Genomic DNA, 17398 nt, shown 5'->3' with positions numbered 1-17398 from the left:
GTCATCAGATACAGATGAAATATGATCATCTTTGTTCTTATTTTTACAGATTTCCTCCATGTTTAACACATTTATGTTGCAGATTGGTGCATCACCTGTACAGCATGGCAGCGGGTAGATGAGCTGCATCTTATGAATTAAGCACTTTGATTGTTATTTATTATGCTGAGAAATACAGACACTACAAGTGCAAACTTTACAGAAAAATTGTCAGGAAATATGTACTTTTTAACACTGTATTATAGTTCTTCTCTATATATTTGGCTGGTTCTCATTGTATTTATTTAAAGATATCAAGCCGTTTGTACATGTATTGAATCATGCATGAATCACTGGAGTCTTTTTCAAGTTGTCCTTATTAGTTACAGTTAAAATACGCTTATCTAATTTTTTCTATTATTAAAAAAATAAATAGCAAAAATAAATATTTTAATCTCAGTTTTGGGTTACTTTAATGGAGGTTTACAAGTTATATTCCAAAAAAGGAGAAAGGCATTAGGCCATCTGCCACAGTATCTTATCAAAGTCATCGCATGTGAAAAATTGTCTCCTCTAGATTAACACACACTCTCTCTTTTTCTGTTTTGGCTGTTTCAGGAAATATGGTGAGCAAAGAGGACACCAAATGCGTTGTTCTCTCAAATTCAGATGAATCGGATTCAGAAACAGTTCCCTCACACAGCATTGACGCACAGTCCGGCTCCGAATCTGGCAAACAGCAGGTGAAAAAAAGAAACAAGGCTTTACAAGTGCGTTTTAAGGATATCTGCGAAGCTCAGAAAGAGCATCGTGCCAGACGCTCCAGGTCCATTTCCTGTAAAGTTACCCACAGAAAGTACATGACAATGCCTGCCCGGCGATCTATTCCTAACGTGACCAAGAGTACTGGTGTCCAGACTTCACCAGATCTTACAAAACGGTACAAGACTTTCCCATTTGAAAGGAAAAAAGGACACACCTTTAAACATGCTGCTTTGGTGGAAGAGTACAGAGGACAAAACAATGGATTTTTGAGTGACATAAAAGCAGTAGGAGATGATGGACAACCTACTGGGGAGTCATCTAAGTACAAGGGTAAGATTGTGGGGCAGACAAAAGCACTGCTTCACCACACTGATGACAGCAGTGATACAGAGGATTTGCTTTCCAGTGCCAACTGTGTGGATGGACCCTCACATTTCTCAGAAGAGGGTCATCCTACCAGCTCTCCTTCCAAAAGTGAACCAGAATACAAGGTTTGTGGGACAAGGACCAAACACAAAGGATTACCCAAAGAAGACATGGATGCCGGCACTTCCTCAAAGCGCCAGCTAGCTGACTCAGAGTTTTCGCAGGACAAGCCAAAGGGCACAGGCCCTGTTGCATGGAACTCTTTGACACAGGTGGAGTCTTTAGGAAGCCCCTCTGTGAGCTGTAAACGGAAAAAGGATACACAGCTAAATGAGCAGCAGTCTCAGACACTTCCCCATAGTGCCAAATGTTCTTTAAAGTCGCAAGGGCAGTGTCGGACAAGGCATGTGTCAGCCTCCTCTAAACTCCAGCGAACACATGGGGGTGACGAGGGCTTTCCTCTAGGAGCCACGGGCATCGGGAGCAGCCAGCAGATAATAACCTTATCTGGAGACAAGGATATCAAAGCACAGCTGCAGGCCATGGAGAGTCTCATCAGTTCAAGCCAGGAGACCATCAAGGTCCTTCTTGGAGTTATTCAGGAGCTGGAGAAAGGTGAAGCTCAGAGAGAGGGGTGAGTAGAGTAATGTTTACAGTGAAAATGTTTGTGAAATGTTTGTGAAAGCTCCACATGAAACCTATATAGTATATCATCAAGTATATCATCCTTATACTGCCTTCTGTTTGGATGTCAGTCACTATCTGATGTGTAGCCAAGTGCACAGCCATTGAGGTTACAGTGTTCCACACATAATTTTTTGACTATCAACACTATGCCACCCAAGATCTTGGTGAATCACATTTTGCAATAGCTATCAGTGTGAATGCACATTTTCTTCAAAAATATGGATGTGACTAAGAGGTTTCTAGAACAATATATCTCTGAATATTTTAAAAGTAAAAAACGAGAGGAAAACAATATCTGGTGTGTTTTTAAGAAATGTGAACGGTGTTATTGGGAAGCATGAACTTGCACTACTCTTAGGTGTGGTAACACTTGACTTTTGGCATTAAACAGAAAGTTCAACTGTAGTTGATGGGAATGCCATTAGTCCTTCAGTCACTTTCACAGCAGCACAGTTGTAAAAACCTGTGCTCTATCACAACACAAAGCAAATTGTATTTAAATTTCATCCACATCCATTGGTGAACAAGGCACCCTGGTGTGACTCTGAGGAGTTTGGTTTTAAAGGCCCAATTAGTACAGCCTCATAACACGTTGCCTTTCATCTTCACAAAACTGTGCCTGCTGTAGTGATTTCACTGTGCTGTGCTCCAGCATTGTGCTCGAGTGTTATTAGAGAAGTGCAGTTACGGGACACAAAACTATCATCCTTATTTTGTGTTGTTTGTGTCAGTTATGCTTCCTTGAACCAAAAAGCAACTTAAAGTTTCCCCCTTTTTTAACCAGCATATATAATGTCCAACACAATGTCTGCTCTTTATTAAACCTGTACTGTATGTCATTTGTGGTTTTAGCAAGGTGTTAGAATAATCTACTCACTTTTTATTTACTTTTCAGCAAAAGTAAAGTGTTTTTGAGAAGCGACTTCACGGTTTACTCTGGAAATAACATTATGGCAAAAAAAAAATTATTATTTTTTTTTTGGAGGGGATTTTACTTTCTCTGGGTCATCTGTTCCATGAGACAATCCCAAACATAAACCAAAAATATGCAAAAGTACAGTAGGAGCTTTGATTGATGCATTTCCCCGTGATCTGTTTCACATCTTCTTAATTTTCATGATATCACAGTTTATTCTGGATACTTTTCAATGACAGCCTATGAAGAGGAAGTCCCATCAATGCCACATGTTTCACTTCTCTTATGGTTTTCCAGACCTTAACCTCAGTGACATGTGATGCTTATTGTTAAACACTTATGAATGTGCTAAAAAAAAACACACACAAAAAAACCCATATTAACAGTCAGAATATATAGCTCAGTATTTTTCTCTTATATTAATCTAACTGTTATAATATTTGTCTACTGGCTTCATACAGTTCCGAAAGTCACTTCCCCAGCCTTGTTCAGGAAACACTTTCATTTCTCCACACAAAGATGTGTGTAGAACACAGAATAACACTGTATATAAAAAGTGGCATTTGAAACATGGTGGCTTGACCTAGTGAAGCTTCTGTTCGCATGTTATGCATTTCTCAGGCAGGCAGAGCAGCAGGCACGTAGGCAGGGGGGTGTAGTGAAACTAGAATGATGAGGCCAGGACATATCCCAGGACAGCTGACGTGGGCAAACAACACAGCAGTGAATCTGTGCCAACAAGCAGTTGGCTTAAAGAAAGACTTTCAAAGGTGCCGGGTTTTTTTGTTTTTTTTGGTTGTTTTTGTTTTTTCCATGAAAAATCTATGAAGATCTTTTCTGTGTCACTGTGGTTTAATACAGAATCACAACAGTGAAGCGTGAACATTAGACACTGAATACAAAAAGGGGTGTTGTGCTGAGCACATGCACTGATTGTAAATTTAGGTTAATACACTTTTATTATTAAAGCAACTCTTTTTAATGATATGGGAGTACATGAAAACCTAGGCAGCAGTGTAGCACTAGAGTAGATCTTTTTTCTGTGTAGTCAGTTACTGCCCTTGCTCACAGCTGTTCAAAGAGACTTTACTTGAGAACAGGGCAGGATGGATGAACTCAGTGACCTTGAGCTTCCATCAGCATTTTCGATCCATGAAGAAGCCCTTCTGTCTCCTCCGATGAGGTCACCTTTCATGTCACGGTGAACATTTGAGGTGCAGCTCTTCCCCGTGTCATCCATCAGGTACAAAGGGTTAGCGTGACAGCAAGCAATTACATGTGTGGCTCGAAAACAAAATATCCTATCATTCCCATCCCACGCGGTCCAACAGTCTATTCAGCGACATATTGCCAATAACAAAAAGCCCACCTGCATGCTCATCTAAACTCAAATGATGAAACAGAAACTAATGAAAGTCAGAGAACGCCACACTAACAAAAGTCATTGGATATTTAGTGTGTCCTCTTTAGCATGTGCACATTTTGTATGAGCCTTATGTGCCACCTGGCTTGCAGCTGGTGTTTGCAGAGGGCTTCCAACATAAAAACAACAGACAACACAGCCTGGGGGCAATACACCTCAGCCACAAACGGAGCAGATACAGTGCTGTTTATTGCATTTTGAAAAAGTGTGTCTGTAACAAGTTGACCTTTATGGGAAAGATGTACTGTGTGCTGTAGCACATAATGTAAAGATATCGATTTTTTTTATTACACAAGAGCTGCATTTAGTTGTTTCCTCCTATTGCCTATAGACAATTCAAAGTATGTCATGGCAAAGCAAGGTAATCCTATTATGTTAAATCAGCAAGTCTACACGCTTGATTACATAGCCAAATCTGAGAGAACTGCAGGATCAAAATCCCCGCTGCATTTTCAACTGTTAGCAAAGAGCAACCCTGAGTGAAAACAAACCTGAGCAAATCTGTGTGATAGCCGATGCCCACAGGTGTTGAAATATGAAGGCGAAGCCTGTCACTGGAGCTCACGTATATCTTTCCATCTCTCCCTTCACAGGCTCTCCTACCGAACAGGACAAGACACAGCAAATTGTGACACTTGTCGAAACAGCGCCTGCATCATTTACAGGTGGGCTTCTTGCACTGTCTGTACAACGCATTGAATCAATTTGAAAGGGGTCCTTACGAGACTCATCTGGCGCAGTCATGCATTAGTGTCCAGAAAATGCAAAATCAAATATACTGTATGCACAACATTGCATCTAGAGTGGTTTGACTGAGGCAGAAAATCTGAAGAGTACTGAAAATGTTAAAGTCAAATCTTTTATGTGTGACATTAAATGGAATTCAGAAGAGAGGAATCATAAAATACACATCAAGGTCACGGAAGAAGTACAGATGTAATACCGCTGACAGTGCTGTGTATTGGGTGTTGTTTTGTTTTACAATACAGTGGATGATGGCTCCAATATTATTTGCAGAGGTTTCTGGGAAATATACGAGTTGGTATGACAGAATGAGTAACAATACACAACAGTGGGAAGTGAGTTGTATATAAAGTAGGAAATACTGTGATCCCATCACAGAGTATGTGAGGAGCTCAAATAAAACATACTTGGAAACTCCGAATGCTTTCTTCCGAGTCCAAAGTGTATGTATTCTCATACGTTCTAAGTGTAAAAAAAATGTCTCAGAAGCATGAGGAAAATCCACTCGTGTCATTTGTCACTTCTATCTAAAAGTGTCTACTGCTACAACTCGCTGTTACCTTGTTCTCCAAAATTGTGAAACATGAAAGTGTTTGGAAAATGCTCTTATCCCCAGAAAACACACTGACCTCTGAGACCTCCCAGTTTTTTCATATAGGCATGAGTCAAAGAAGCTTAAAAAACAAACAAACGAAAAAAACACCATCACATTTTTTGCAGATTTCAACTTTACCTTTTTTTAAAAAAATATATATATATAAAAGTTTGTTGCCATATGGAAATGTTCCTTCCCACTTCTGCTTCATACTTCCCCTTTTGGACAATAGACTCTATACATAAGATAATGTTGGTAGCCCATTTATACTCCACTGATCTTCTGAATTATTTTGAATATGTTCCTGATATTTACAACACCAGGAATATTTGAAAGTGATTTGGACAAAGAATTAACACTGCCTTGGACCGGATTTTCTCTTTGTGTAACATTTCCTGCAAAATCATACCAACTCTGCTTATTTGAAGAGTGCATTGTGTCAAGTTGGCCCGGACTGTGGTGACAGGACCTAAAAACAGGAACTTAGTTACATGTAGGCTACTAGAGGAAGAAAAATAACAAACAACAACAAAAAGGCCCTTTAAAAAAAACACATTAGTTCTGGACTGGCATTCAACAGTGTCACATTCACATCACCAGTTTGCATATGCTTAACATTTGATAAAAACAGAAGATATTGCTTGTGCAATTGCAGATTCATATTTCATTCAAATTATCATATCTAACATTTTGCAAAAGTCCAGAGTCACCCCTCATATCTATACAGTGGTCTTGAACAACACTTCTCCAGCCTTTCTAAAGAGGTTTTGAAGTTTTTCTTTGCTTTTTCGTTCATTTTCAGTCTATGTCTTGTACTTAAGAAGAATATATTTTTGCCTGACCTGTGAATCATTCAAACATAAAAAAGGCACCTAACTCTAGGGACATACCAGTGTTGTGTCTACACATAACAGACAACCCTATTTTACATTTTTATCTTTAGGCACTTTATTGGTAGCAGCCTGTCACAAAAACGCACAGCTTGCTCCCATATCTTAAGTTTAATGTATAAAAAATGTCAAAAGACACAGTTTGACAGGCATAAAAGGGAAACAGCGATAAAAGGCTGGGGAGCGCCAAATTACACAAGGTCTTACGACAGGTCTTACAGAAGTATAAAAATTATGAACACAAAAAAGTTCTGTCAGAAATTTCACCCCCCACGCAACAGCATCTGGAAAACACCTGATTGGCATCGATTTCAGTTTTCACCAAGACAAGGATCCTAAACACCCTGCCAATACAATTAAAGCATACCTGGGTAGAAAAACACATACTGGTACAGTATCAGTCATGGACTGGCTTCAACTTTATTGAAGCAGTAAGAGTATCTTGATAGAGAACAGAATAAAATGTCATTCAAATCCAAAAGAACTTCAAGAAGAAAATTGAGTTCAACCCCATTTCTCAGCAGATTATTAGACTTTAATTTCATTCGCACGTATGGTAAATTGATAGGTGTCAGCAGTTAGAATTTTAAGGCTATCTTTATTACATCTGACCTGAAGGGAGCCTTCAGTCTCATTTATTGATCCTGGAAGGGATTGTGCATGCCAGGCTAAGTTTTTGCAGTTTTTAAACAGATGGTCTTCAGGAAAGGACACACACTACTCATCCATGCATTTGTATAGCACCTAAAGAAATCAAATTAAACAAGACCCAACTGGCTGGTAAGAGAAGAACTGTTGTCTTCCCCCAAACACTTCACTGCCCTCTTCCTCTTTCCACTCAAATTCAGACCCCTCTCTTAGTCTAAAGCACTTCACTGAGCTAGAAAATGGAAGAGGAAAAAAGAACTGAGTCATCTTTCTTCAAAGAGAGGAGTAAACAACCTCAGAAAAAAAATCAGTAAATATGAGAAACCCTGGAAAGTGTGGATCATTTTGTAATTTAAAAACAGTTTTATTAGGCTAATAAGTAGGAAGATTTTGTCTCATACTGATCTAGTAGAAATACAGGCAGCTGATTGTCTTGTAAACCCCGCCAAGCCCTGGAGCTCTCTCTTGCTTCATGTTTTCTTTCTATGATTCTCCTTCTTTGGGAAGGCTCTTCTTAGTTATTCTAGGAAATACTTTCCGGAAATCTGCAGAAAATCTAGGTGCCAAGGAAAACACAAGTGCTATCCTCCTATTGTTTCGGTTTTTAAATTAAGCTTGAATTTTGTGTGCTGCGGCTGACAGGATTACATAGAATGAATAAGGCTTGTATTACTCTATAGCCACTACACTATGCAGTCATTATTTAGTTCAAGTAAAATGAAAAACCAGTTTACTGTCAGATTAAATTAGTTAGTTATTGGTGATCTTTAATAACAATTTAAATTTCTGAAGTTTATATCTCCTTTTATCACTAAATGAATGCCAAAGTCACTATTTCCCTCAAACGATGTTTGTATTTGTTCTTTGTGTTTTAGCACTTTGCAATACTGGCATATTCACAATACTAGCAATACTAACATTGCTGACAAAGTAACATATAATCAAATAATATAAGTAATATATACCTTCACCCTCCAGTTACAGTTCCATAATCTTTAAATTTTAGTGAGACAACTTATATTTAAAATTAAGTAGCGAAAACAGAGTTTGGCATCTAAGCTCATCTCTATCTCTCCCTCTATTCAGACACATTCAGACTAGGGAGTTATAAGCAAACATCCCCTGGAGCCTACAGATAGATATTCGGGTGGTGGAGGGGTTGAAATAGCAGATGGTGGGATAGGTTGAGGCATATAAGTCTGTGCGAAGAGAAATGAAGCTGAAGTTGTCTAAGCTAGTCCATAGACTTCACCCCATAAATCCTACATGGAACGTACGGGAAAAACAATAAATGCTAAATAATTGAACATCCTCTGGTTTTAAGAGGTTTACAGAGAGTAGTATAGATCTGTCATTTCTATTATTCTATTAATAGATCATTACTACAAGTCTATAAATGTAAAGATGTATATGAATTTTCCAATATTATGATGAAGAACGCATCATGGACTCATTCAAGATGTGAACTGAGACAAAGACAGATTTGTAAACATATATCATCTTTTGTTCATCCTTCTAGGTACATACACTAACCAGACACTTTATTAGTTACACTTCTAGTAACAGGTTTGACCTGCTTTTGCTTTCAGAGCTCCCTTTATTCTTTTGGGATAGATTCAACAATTTGCTAAAAACACAGTCAGAGATTTTGGCCCATGTTGACATGAAAGCATCACACAGATGCTGCAGATATGTCAGCTGCACATGCATGAAGTGAATCTCCTGTTCAACCGCATCCCAAATGTGTTCTTTTGGACAAAGATGTGATGTCTGTGGAGGCCATCACAGTGAACTCATCGTCATGTTCAAGAAATCAGTTTCAGATGATATGAGCTTTTTGATAGGATGAGTTATCCTCCTGGAAGCAGCCATCAGAAGATGATATACTGTTGTCATAAAGGGATGGACATGGTCAGCGAGGCAGGCAGTGGCATTTAAACGATGCTTGCAGGTAATAAGTGGCCCAAAGTGTGCCAAGAAAATATAAAAAAAAAACGATTACACCAAAAGCGCAAGTCTAAAAAAATTGATATTAGGCAGGGTTGATCCCTGTTTTCATGTTGTTTATGCAAGACTCTGATCACATCATCCAAATGTCAGAGCAGAAATCAAGACTCATCAGACTAGGAAATGTTTTTTTATCCCTCTTACCAAGTTTAGGTGATCTTGTGAAATTGTAGCCTCAGTTTCTTCTTTTACACTGACCGAAATGGCACCACTATGGTCTGCTGCTATTGTACCCTATCAAAGTTCAATGTGACAAATTCAGTGATGCATTCAGAGGTGTTTTGCTGAAAACTTGGAACAAGCTGTTACTGTTGCCTTCCTATCAGCTTAAATTATTTGGGTTTCTCACTAGACAAACTAGTTTTTCTTTTTTAGACCATTCTCTGTAAACATCGAAGATGAAATGTCCCAGTAGATTAGCAGTTTCTCAAATACTCAGACCAGCCATTCAGGTACCAAGAACTGTGGCATGTTCAAAGTCACGTAAATCACCTTTCTTCCTGATTCTGATGCTCGGTTTGAATTTAAGCAGGCTGTCTTGATCGTGTCTACTTGCCTAATTGCATTGAGTTGCTGCCAAGTGAGGGCTTGTTATTATGATTATTATTCTGGCTTCACTTTTTATCATTAGCACCCAGCTGAACAGATGTGAGTGTATGTATGGTATTACAGGTGATCTCTTGCGGTAAAGCCTTTATACTGCAGTTTGTATGTCGATTTGTTTCTTTATCGACTAGACAGGCCTTTTCATTCATTTTAACTACAGACTAGTCTCCCAGGCTAGTCCAGGAATCTTCAAGCTGCGCAGTGGAGGGATCTCCTGTGACTGACACATAAAGACACATGGTCAGGCAGTGATTTAGGAAGAACTTGATTTGCTTTTGCATTGCATTTTAATTGGCAGAGCAGCAGCATTTTAAATATCGCTTGATCATGCTCATTTAATTGTGGGAAGCTAAAATCGTGATCAAGATTAAAATTTGGTCCATTATGCAGCCCGAGTATCTAAGTGTGAAGCAGGAAGGCCTCTGCATAGAAGAGCAATTTGAACTGTAGAGCATAATTTCTCTTTTTTAGTTCACTGATGGTATCTCGATAAGACAAAGTTGTGGCATTTCTATATGTCAGCGAAGCAACTTGGCTTAATTAACAAACTCTAAGAAAAATTAAATGGCAAAAACATTGTCTTCAGCCTATTGTCAGTAAACCAAAGCAAGCAGTATATGGTAATAAAGCTGCAATGATGATGCACTCTGCAGAGTGACGGTAAAACGGAAGATTATCATTTCATCTGTGCACTATATCATTACATTTAGTTTGTTTGTTGTTGTTTTTTGGTTAATCTAACTTGGTTAGTTCTGGTGCAGAACTATAGTTTGAAGGCAGGTATTGGGGAACTATGTCATTCTGCAATAGTATTTATTGTTAACCAGGAAAGCTCAAATTTTCAAAGACAGTATTGTTTTCTTTATCCCTTTATTCTTTACCTTCAAGTGTATTTTGCCTTGTCTCCTCAAACTACCTCATTATTCAAACGGCTGAATGATCCCATCACAGCATCCCTGTTTTTTAATCTGCTGAGTTAATCTGCTGCTAAAACAACTGCAATCACGATGCCGGACAAACTACTCTATGTGACACTTTGATAAGAAAGGCTTGGGTACAGTGAGGAAAATTAAAACCAGGCAAGAACAGCAAGTTGGGACCAATTACCCCTCAAATTTAGACAACTAGTAACTGTGTGCTGGAAGTGAAACCTGGATTATCAGCCGCTGAAATGCTTGAGCTCAGAGTGCTCCAGCATATCCAACGCATCCAATAAATTCAACCACTCTAGTGGATGCTGAGATGAGGTAGTCAATCTGTGCATCTTATCTAGGCTTCAGCTCTCGCTCTCCCACTCTTTGTATAATGCCGCATCTTACTTATCACTGCAACAAAGATGGCATATGTATGTATGTATGTATGTACGTATATATATATATATATATATATATATATATATATATATATATATATATATATATGGCAAGTAAAGGCAAGTAAAGAAACGCTAGAGAGGCTATGTCTATAGACAAAACAATTACAGGGTTGTCTCTTTATTAAAATCAAACTACCATAATGTAGTACATTTCTTTGTAAGTGAGCAAACTTACAAATTAGGGCAGGATATCAACTAATTATTTCTTTCTGTGTGTGTATATCTATACGTGTGTGTTTGTCTGTTTTATAGCAATCGCACCGTTGGAAATTTGGAAAGCAGCATTTTTTGAACAGGTCCAAAATGGAGGACACTATGATAGCTTATTAGCTGTGTGGTATCGTAGCTTGGGCAGTACAGTGTTGCAGTGGTTAGCATGTTCCCTTATAGCAAGAAGGGCTTCAGTTTGAATCCACCAATCAGCTGGGGCCTGTGGACTTCCCTGTGTCTCTGTTCTCTTTGGGTATTCCGGCTTCCTCCCACAACTTTAGCAGCCTGTGAACGTGAGTGTGAATGGCTGTTAGCTCTGCACTACAGTAGCGACCTGTTTAGGGTGTACCCCGCCTTTCACTGGGATAGGTTCCAGCATTCCTGTGACCTTGAATTGGATAGAGGGAAGAAGATGAATGGATACCTAGCTACTAGCAGTTAGCAGGTTTGCTAGCTCAGATAGCCTTTTGTTGTCCTCTTTATTAACTCTTCATTCAAGGAAATACCACAGAGAATCAAAAACATGAAGCCTTTACACAACAAAAATAACTCAACTCAGAGATGCAGACAGCTTCAACGCTTTATATTTTCTTGCTATACTTACCTGCGTGTGTTCAAAGAGGATTTACAAGAGCATCAGTTGCAAATTATATGAGGCCTACCACTGAGTCAACCTAGACTACAGCAGGAAGCCCATATCAGAAAAAACATGCTCAGATCAAAGCATTAACAGCTTCTATTCCTGCCACCGCTGTGTTGACTAAGACCCAGCATTTGAAACAAAAGTATATAATGTAGTGTTTCCAATTTGGAACTAACAATGACTTTGAAGAACAGTTAAGTTCAGGAAAAAGCAACTGCAGTTCAATATGATGAGACGCAAGGAGCTAATTAGCACTTGTGTCCCATGCTGAGATAGCGGAGCTGTGGTTGTTTTGTTGAACAATTGTCAAGATTGCCTGTTCTATGCTCATTAATTAGATTGTTTTTTTTTATTTTTCCATGCATCTTTGAAGCAGAAAACAGTGTAGCACAACAGCAGAGGCTTTTATTTCCGATATACATGACAGGGAGAGACTTTCTACATGTCATTTACTGTAGTAAACCTGTGGGAAGTTAGTTTCTGCTTCAACTGTTGCCTGTCAGCAGAGGAAATGACTGTCATTCTCTGGTGATTTATCTATGATGCCCCATCATGCAGTTCTGAGGATGTTACACTGCTGGGCCTGAACCGCTCATTTTGTCAAGTGGAGAGTTTGAACTGTGAATGGCCGAAGGGGAAATCATAGGAGGGGAAATGACTTTACATTGAAAGGTGCCAGCAGCAGAAAGAACAGAGAATAGAAGCAAGCAGGTGTACACTGCTGAATGAATAGACTGTGCTATGCTAAAAAGACATCTCACGGCTGCAGTATCCCTCCCAGGAGCAACAATCATTGAATGGTGCTCAGCACACCACGACCGCAGACAAACAAACTGCTCGCCACTGATCAGAGCAACAGCTACTCACACTGCATAGCTAAAGAGATGATTAATCTGCTTTGGTGAATGCCCTAGAAAAGCTTCCCTGTCTCCAGCCGCTTCAATCTGTTGTGTACAGAGATGATCTTAGATATAGGGCTTTTTGTTTGCTGAAGCACCTGCTCCCCAGTGCCACCCGCATCGTACGGCGCTGCCTCTGGCTTCCCATAGAGGCATTTGTCCACAGCGTGCAGTAATTGTAGTGATCTGCCAAGTGATTAATTGTTTAATAATTTCTGAGGCGATTCTGTGTTTCGCTGTTCTGCTCTGCTTTCTGTCAAGTCAACATTATTTAAACAGCACTTGTAAAAGTTTTTAACATAAAACAAAAGATACAAATAGAGATAACAGAGAGGAAACGAAACAATGGATGATATAAATAAGAGATGCTCATCGCATACTGCTAGAAGCAGCAGTTTTAGAAAGATAGAGGATAGTCTTCCCTTTGTGAGGGACTCAGTATTTTGGAGACCTGCAATTGCTAGCTTTCGTTTCCAGTGGAAATAAGAAAAAGTGCAACTAAGAGAGCACATGCTTAAAAATATATTTTTGGTATTAATAATGATGTTAGATTTTAGAAACTCCTTATTGCTTGCTTTTCATTAAATTTAACATATTGATTCATTGGAAGTTCAGACCTGCCAAACTACTATCCAGACATCCATCCAGTTTCTCCCCCTGAAGGCTTTAATAGAGCACTGTTCATAACTGACACTTATCTTAAGGGTAAGGACAGTTCCCAGGATTCATTATGTCAATATGAGTAGAGCATATCCTTTAGGCAACTAATTACACTGCCCATCAAAGCGCTTACCAAATTGGGCCAGGCTTTGCACCTTACCGTCAGTTTCTCTGCATGCAGACAAGGAATGGACCTCATGTTTGACCTTGACTTGTCGGATGTCATCTCCTTTGGCAGCTCTAGTTCTCTCACCCAATAATCCTCTTTACTTTGACATGAATGAGCTTTGTAAGTCGTAGTATTCCCTGAGTCTTTTAAAAGCAGCGTGTTGAGCAATTTTAGCGATAAAAGAAAATGAGGATGAATAAAAAAAGAAACTCCAAACCAAAAAGCAATTTAACATTCGATTACCAGGTAAGGGTTGCTGCAGAGTATCACTGTCGCAGGTACAGAGATTAATTATCTTTGATTTTAACTATGATGCCTTCAGAATTTATCGCATGCCCTAAGAATAAATACATGCCCTCTACAAATCAATAGCAATGAAGTGAAAGGAGATGGCGTATAATGGTGCATTTATCTCCTGCTTGAATACATGCAGTTAATCAGGGTCTGCTTGGCCTCTCAGTGGTTTCATTTGGATGGGATTAATCCCCACATTCCTCTCAGGCTTGAGAGATTTAATCAGAGAGAGGGTTGAACTATGGTGTCGGAACGAAATCAGACGATGACCGGCCTGGGATTACACTTGCGGATGTGAAAGTCTGATGTCAGGAGCAACCCACATTCCGTCTCTTTTTTTTTATTATTCCAATATAATCTATTCATTCCAATATAATCTAAAAGCCCTTTGACTGTATGCATTAAAAAATGCAAAGATGAAGTAGAGGAACTCTATTACTCAGAGTCGTCTCAGAAATATGGATATGTGCCGCAACTAATATGTGCTGCCAGGGTGTCTGTCAGTGCATTTGAACCTCGGCCTCCCTCCCTGCCTCCATCTGGCCGTGGATTTTTATGGATTACTAACATAAAAAAATAAGTCAAAACCTGAGTCATAAATATTATAGCCACACAACTTACAGACCACTAACTTTTTAAATGGAACAGATGATTTTTTCTAGCATTACTTTAAGTGAAGAATTACAATAAATAAACTGAAATATTTCGTAATTCTACCTGATATGCTTGTGTTACAGTGTCGAGCTGGACTTTAAGCTGCAGGAGGACAAGCTACAGCCTCTGATGAAGAGACTTTGTCCCCTGGACAGCCAACAGTGCCCTGCTCTGCCTTACTCCAATGAAGTTTTCACATCTACTCCGAAACGCAAGTCGAAGACAGAATCCAAAAAGCATGCTCGATGGAAACTATGGTTCCTCTAAATAAAACCTGAAGCCTTTGGAAACGACCATTTTCTTGGGCACGTTAATACCCCTGTTATTCTCAAAATTGCTGAAGGAATATTCAGATGGGGTAATCAACACATGGGAATGGAAACCACGTGATTTAAGGTTCTGTGTTGAGATTCCACACCATGTCACCTGGGGACTTAAGACCAAAAAAATAAAAAATAAAAACATTTTAGATTCAGTCTTACCTTTTCTGGCATGTTTGCTGGACAGGATCGACACACATCTGCAAAAACTAGGTGAGCTTTGACATACATTTTTGCGCATATATTTTTAAAATCTGTGTAAAAATGGCCGTTATTCACGTACTGGCTCAATGCACCTCTCACTTTATATTGAAATCTCTTTGTTTCACCTTCCAATGAATGCAATGCACTTTGGTCTTTTCCCCTTAGAGTATATTGCTTGGCAACAAGAGGAGGAGCCATGTGGAGGGTCTTTTAATGGGTGAAGCTCTAATCTTTAAACGGACATCAGCCCCCCATCCCCCACCCCCACTTCCTGAAAGCACAAACATTTGACTTTTGAGAGAAGCATGTGTAAAAGACTGAAACGCTATATGACTTTATGTCAGCGCTGTTCTTATAACCCCTACTATCCCCTCCTGTTCCTCCTTATCTGTTAGCATACTGTGTAATTTGTTTGTCTGACAGAACATCTCCTTGCCTTTGCTAATAACTCCTCCTTGTCCTTCCTCTTATTGTAACACCTTTATCTCTTTCTCTCTTTTGTAGCTTTTTATTAAGCTTATGGTGCAACTGACCATCTTTGCTTTAGTCATTCTGTCATTTTCTGTTCTTGGAGTGACACGAAATATTCAGAGTGTATACTTTGGAATATCTTCATCTTTATAGCAAAGTACTGTGAAATGAATTTTTAAAAATATGTATGTTTGGGCCGCTCCTCTTGAAGCAGGTACAATAGATAAAAAATACAGTATTCTGGGTTAGATTTTTTTAAACAGCATATATAATGTTTTGACTACTTGTATGGCAGAGTATTTTCTATGATAACACTGTTTGCTTTTTATTTTGAGTATTTCTTTATTGGCTTGTTTTGTTTAACAGTTCAGACAGAAAGTAAAAGCTATTTTGACATTTCTCTTGAGTCCAAGAGTTTGTCTTGGCTCTCAGTCACAGCAAAGATGTGAAATCTTGAAACAAATACATTTTAAGCCACTTGTCTCATGTCCAGTTAGCTACTTTAACAATCCAACTGTTGTTTTGTAACATTTATTTATCCTCATCAATTTAGTAAAATGGGAAAAAAAAAACTTTTGAACGCCAAACACATGTCCGCCAACCCACACAAACAACTGTGCACTGAACTTGCAGCAAGAGCAGAAGGGCTATATACAGTGCTAAAGAAGTAATGGTAGCAATCTTACAGCAGAAAAGACTTGTGTCCACCAGCTTTGGTCAACTAGGGGAAAAAAACAGAAATAAAACACCGATGATGTAGCAATGACACTAAACTTGCACGCTTTTATAAAGCAGGCATTTATTAAATTTCTCTAGTCACTTCATAACAGCAGCTGTCATGTAAATAATTGAATGGAATTGTACAAGAATTGTCAGGAAGACTCACACTGGCCTCCCATTGTTAGATTACACTGTAGATTACATTATTCAGGTCAACAATCTCCATGCAAAGATCTGTACCTTGGAAAAGTGCAATTTAGTGATTATGTGCAATATTATGCATTTTTCTACTGTTTCTACATCATAATTAAAACATTTTCAAATGAAGGTGATTCAGTGTTCTCTTACTGTATGTCTTTTAAATGTTAGATGGTTACCCTAGCCCTAACCGTTCTGTGGCTTCACTCACACAGGCCTAGAGACCAGTTGGCAACCCCCTGGCAACCTCCGGTCGCTAGGAAAAATGTGTATTCCCCTAACCAGTTGGCAAGAGGCTGCCAGAGGTTTCTGAGTTAAAACCCTCATCGCCATTGCTTTGGTTCTTAGCCATGGTTGCCCACAGTTTGCTCCAAGAGGTCGACTTGTCTGTAAACACTTGCTGACTACCCACCAAATGGCAGTGAAACCTGAAAAACTGTGATGCAAACCAGATACAGAGGATTTTCACCCTCTAAGTACAAGTTGCGATTTTCTGCTAAAACCAACATGTTTCAAAAGACTCAAACTTCACTTTGAAGGTAAAGGTCTCTTCTGGTTTGGGTTCACTGTTTCACTACTGTTTAGCAAGTAGCTTCCAAGTCTTTGCTGAAAGGTCAATGTCTTCCATGCAAATAACAGGCAAACACAGTAATTTTTAGTAACCCAAGGAATTGCAGGTTTTCAATCATTTTCAGTGCTGCATGGAATATCTCATTGCAAACAATTTTACCAAGCCACTGCCAGGACCCTCCCGCAACTACAAACAAACCAGCTGACCAGTGGTTGAAGTGGGAGACAGGGGCGATTCTAGGATCAGAGCTTTGGGGGTGCTGAACACCCAAAGAGCTGCCCAGCCAGGCAAGATAAACTTTACTCGTCACGATGAGACATCTTCCCTGTGTCTGTCAGTCCCTGCATCCTTAAATGTCTCCAGTTGTCCCGAGTTCCCTCTGAC

At 39.2% G+C, this 17398-nt stretch overlaps 2 protein-coding genes across 2 annotated transcripts in view; one reads left to right on the top strand and one right to left on the bottom strand.

The window, feature by feature from the left end:
* Positions 1-602: 602 nt before the first annotated feature.
* insyn2ab (inhibitory synaptic factor 2Ab) lies at positions 603-14797 on the top strand. Its single transcript, XM_085369158.1, has 3 exons — positions 603-1744; positions 4730-4801; positions 14614-14797. The coding sequence occupies exons 1-3, from the start codon at positions 603-605 to the stop codon at positions 14795-14797; spliced, it is 1398 nt and encodes a 465-aa protein (XP_085225284.1).
* LOC146619847 (indoleamine 2,3-dioxygenase 2-like) overlaps positions 3789-17398 on the bottom strand; it is a 26185-nt gene continuing 12575 nt past the window's right edge. The window contains exons 11-12 of the mRNA XM_085369159.1: positions 4628-4735; positions 3789-3966 (exon numbers count right to left, since the gene is read on the bottom strand). Of these exons, the coding sequence (XP_085225285.1) occupies positions 3789-3966; positions 4628-4735 (286 nt within the window). The remainder of the gene's footprint in view (positions 3967-4627; positions 4736-17398) is intronic.

Source organism: Diplotaxodon limnothrissa, linkage group LG13 (genome assembly GCF_057381915.1).
Source record: "Diplotaxodon limnothrissa isolate DT_005_m linkage group LG13, D_limnothrissa_male_GT1.1, whole genome shotgun sequence".
Taxonomy (NCBI): domain Eukaryota; kingdom Metazoa; phylum Chordata; class Actinopteri; order Cichliformes; family Cichlidae; genus Diplotaxodon; species Diplotaxodon limnothrissa.
This window is presented reverse-complemented; position numbering and strand designations above follow the sequence as displayed.

Excerpts from the sequence above, each read along its gene's own strand:
- insyn2ab (XM_085369158.1), top strand. The coding sequence starts at position 603 with ATGGTGAGCAAAGAGGACACCAAATGCGTTGTTCTCTCAAATTCAGAT. Across the intron at positions 1,745-4,729 it reads GGTGAAGCTCAGAGAGAGGG|GCTCTCCTACCGAACAGGAC; the intron begins GTGAGTAGAGTA and ends CTCCCTTCACAG. Across the intron at positions 4,802-14,613 it reads AGCGCCTGCATCATTTACAG|TGTCGAGCTGGACTTTAAGC; the intron begins GTGGGCTTCTTG and ends CTTGTGTTACAG.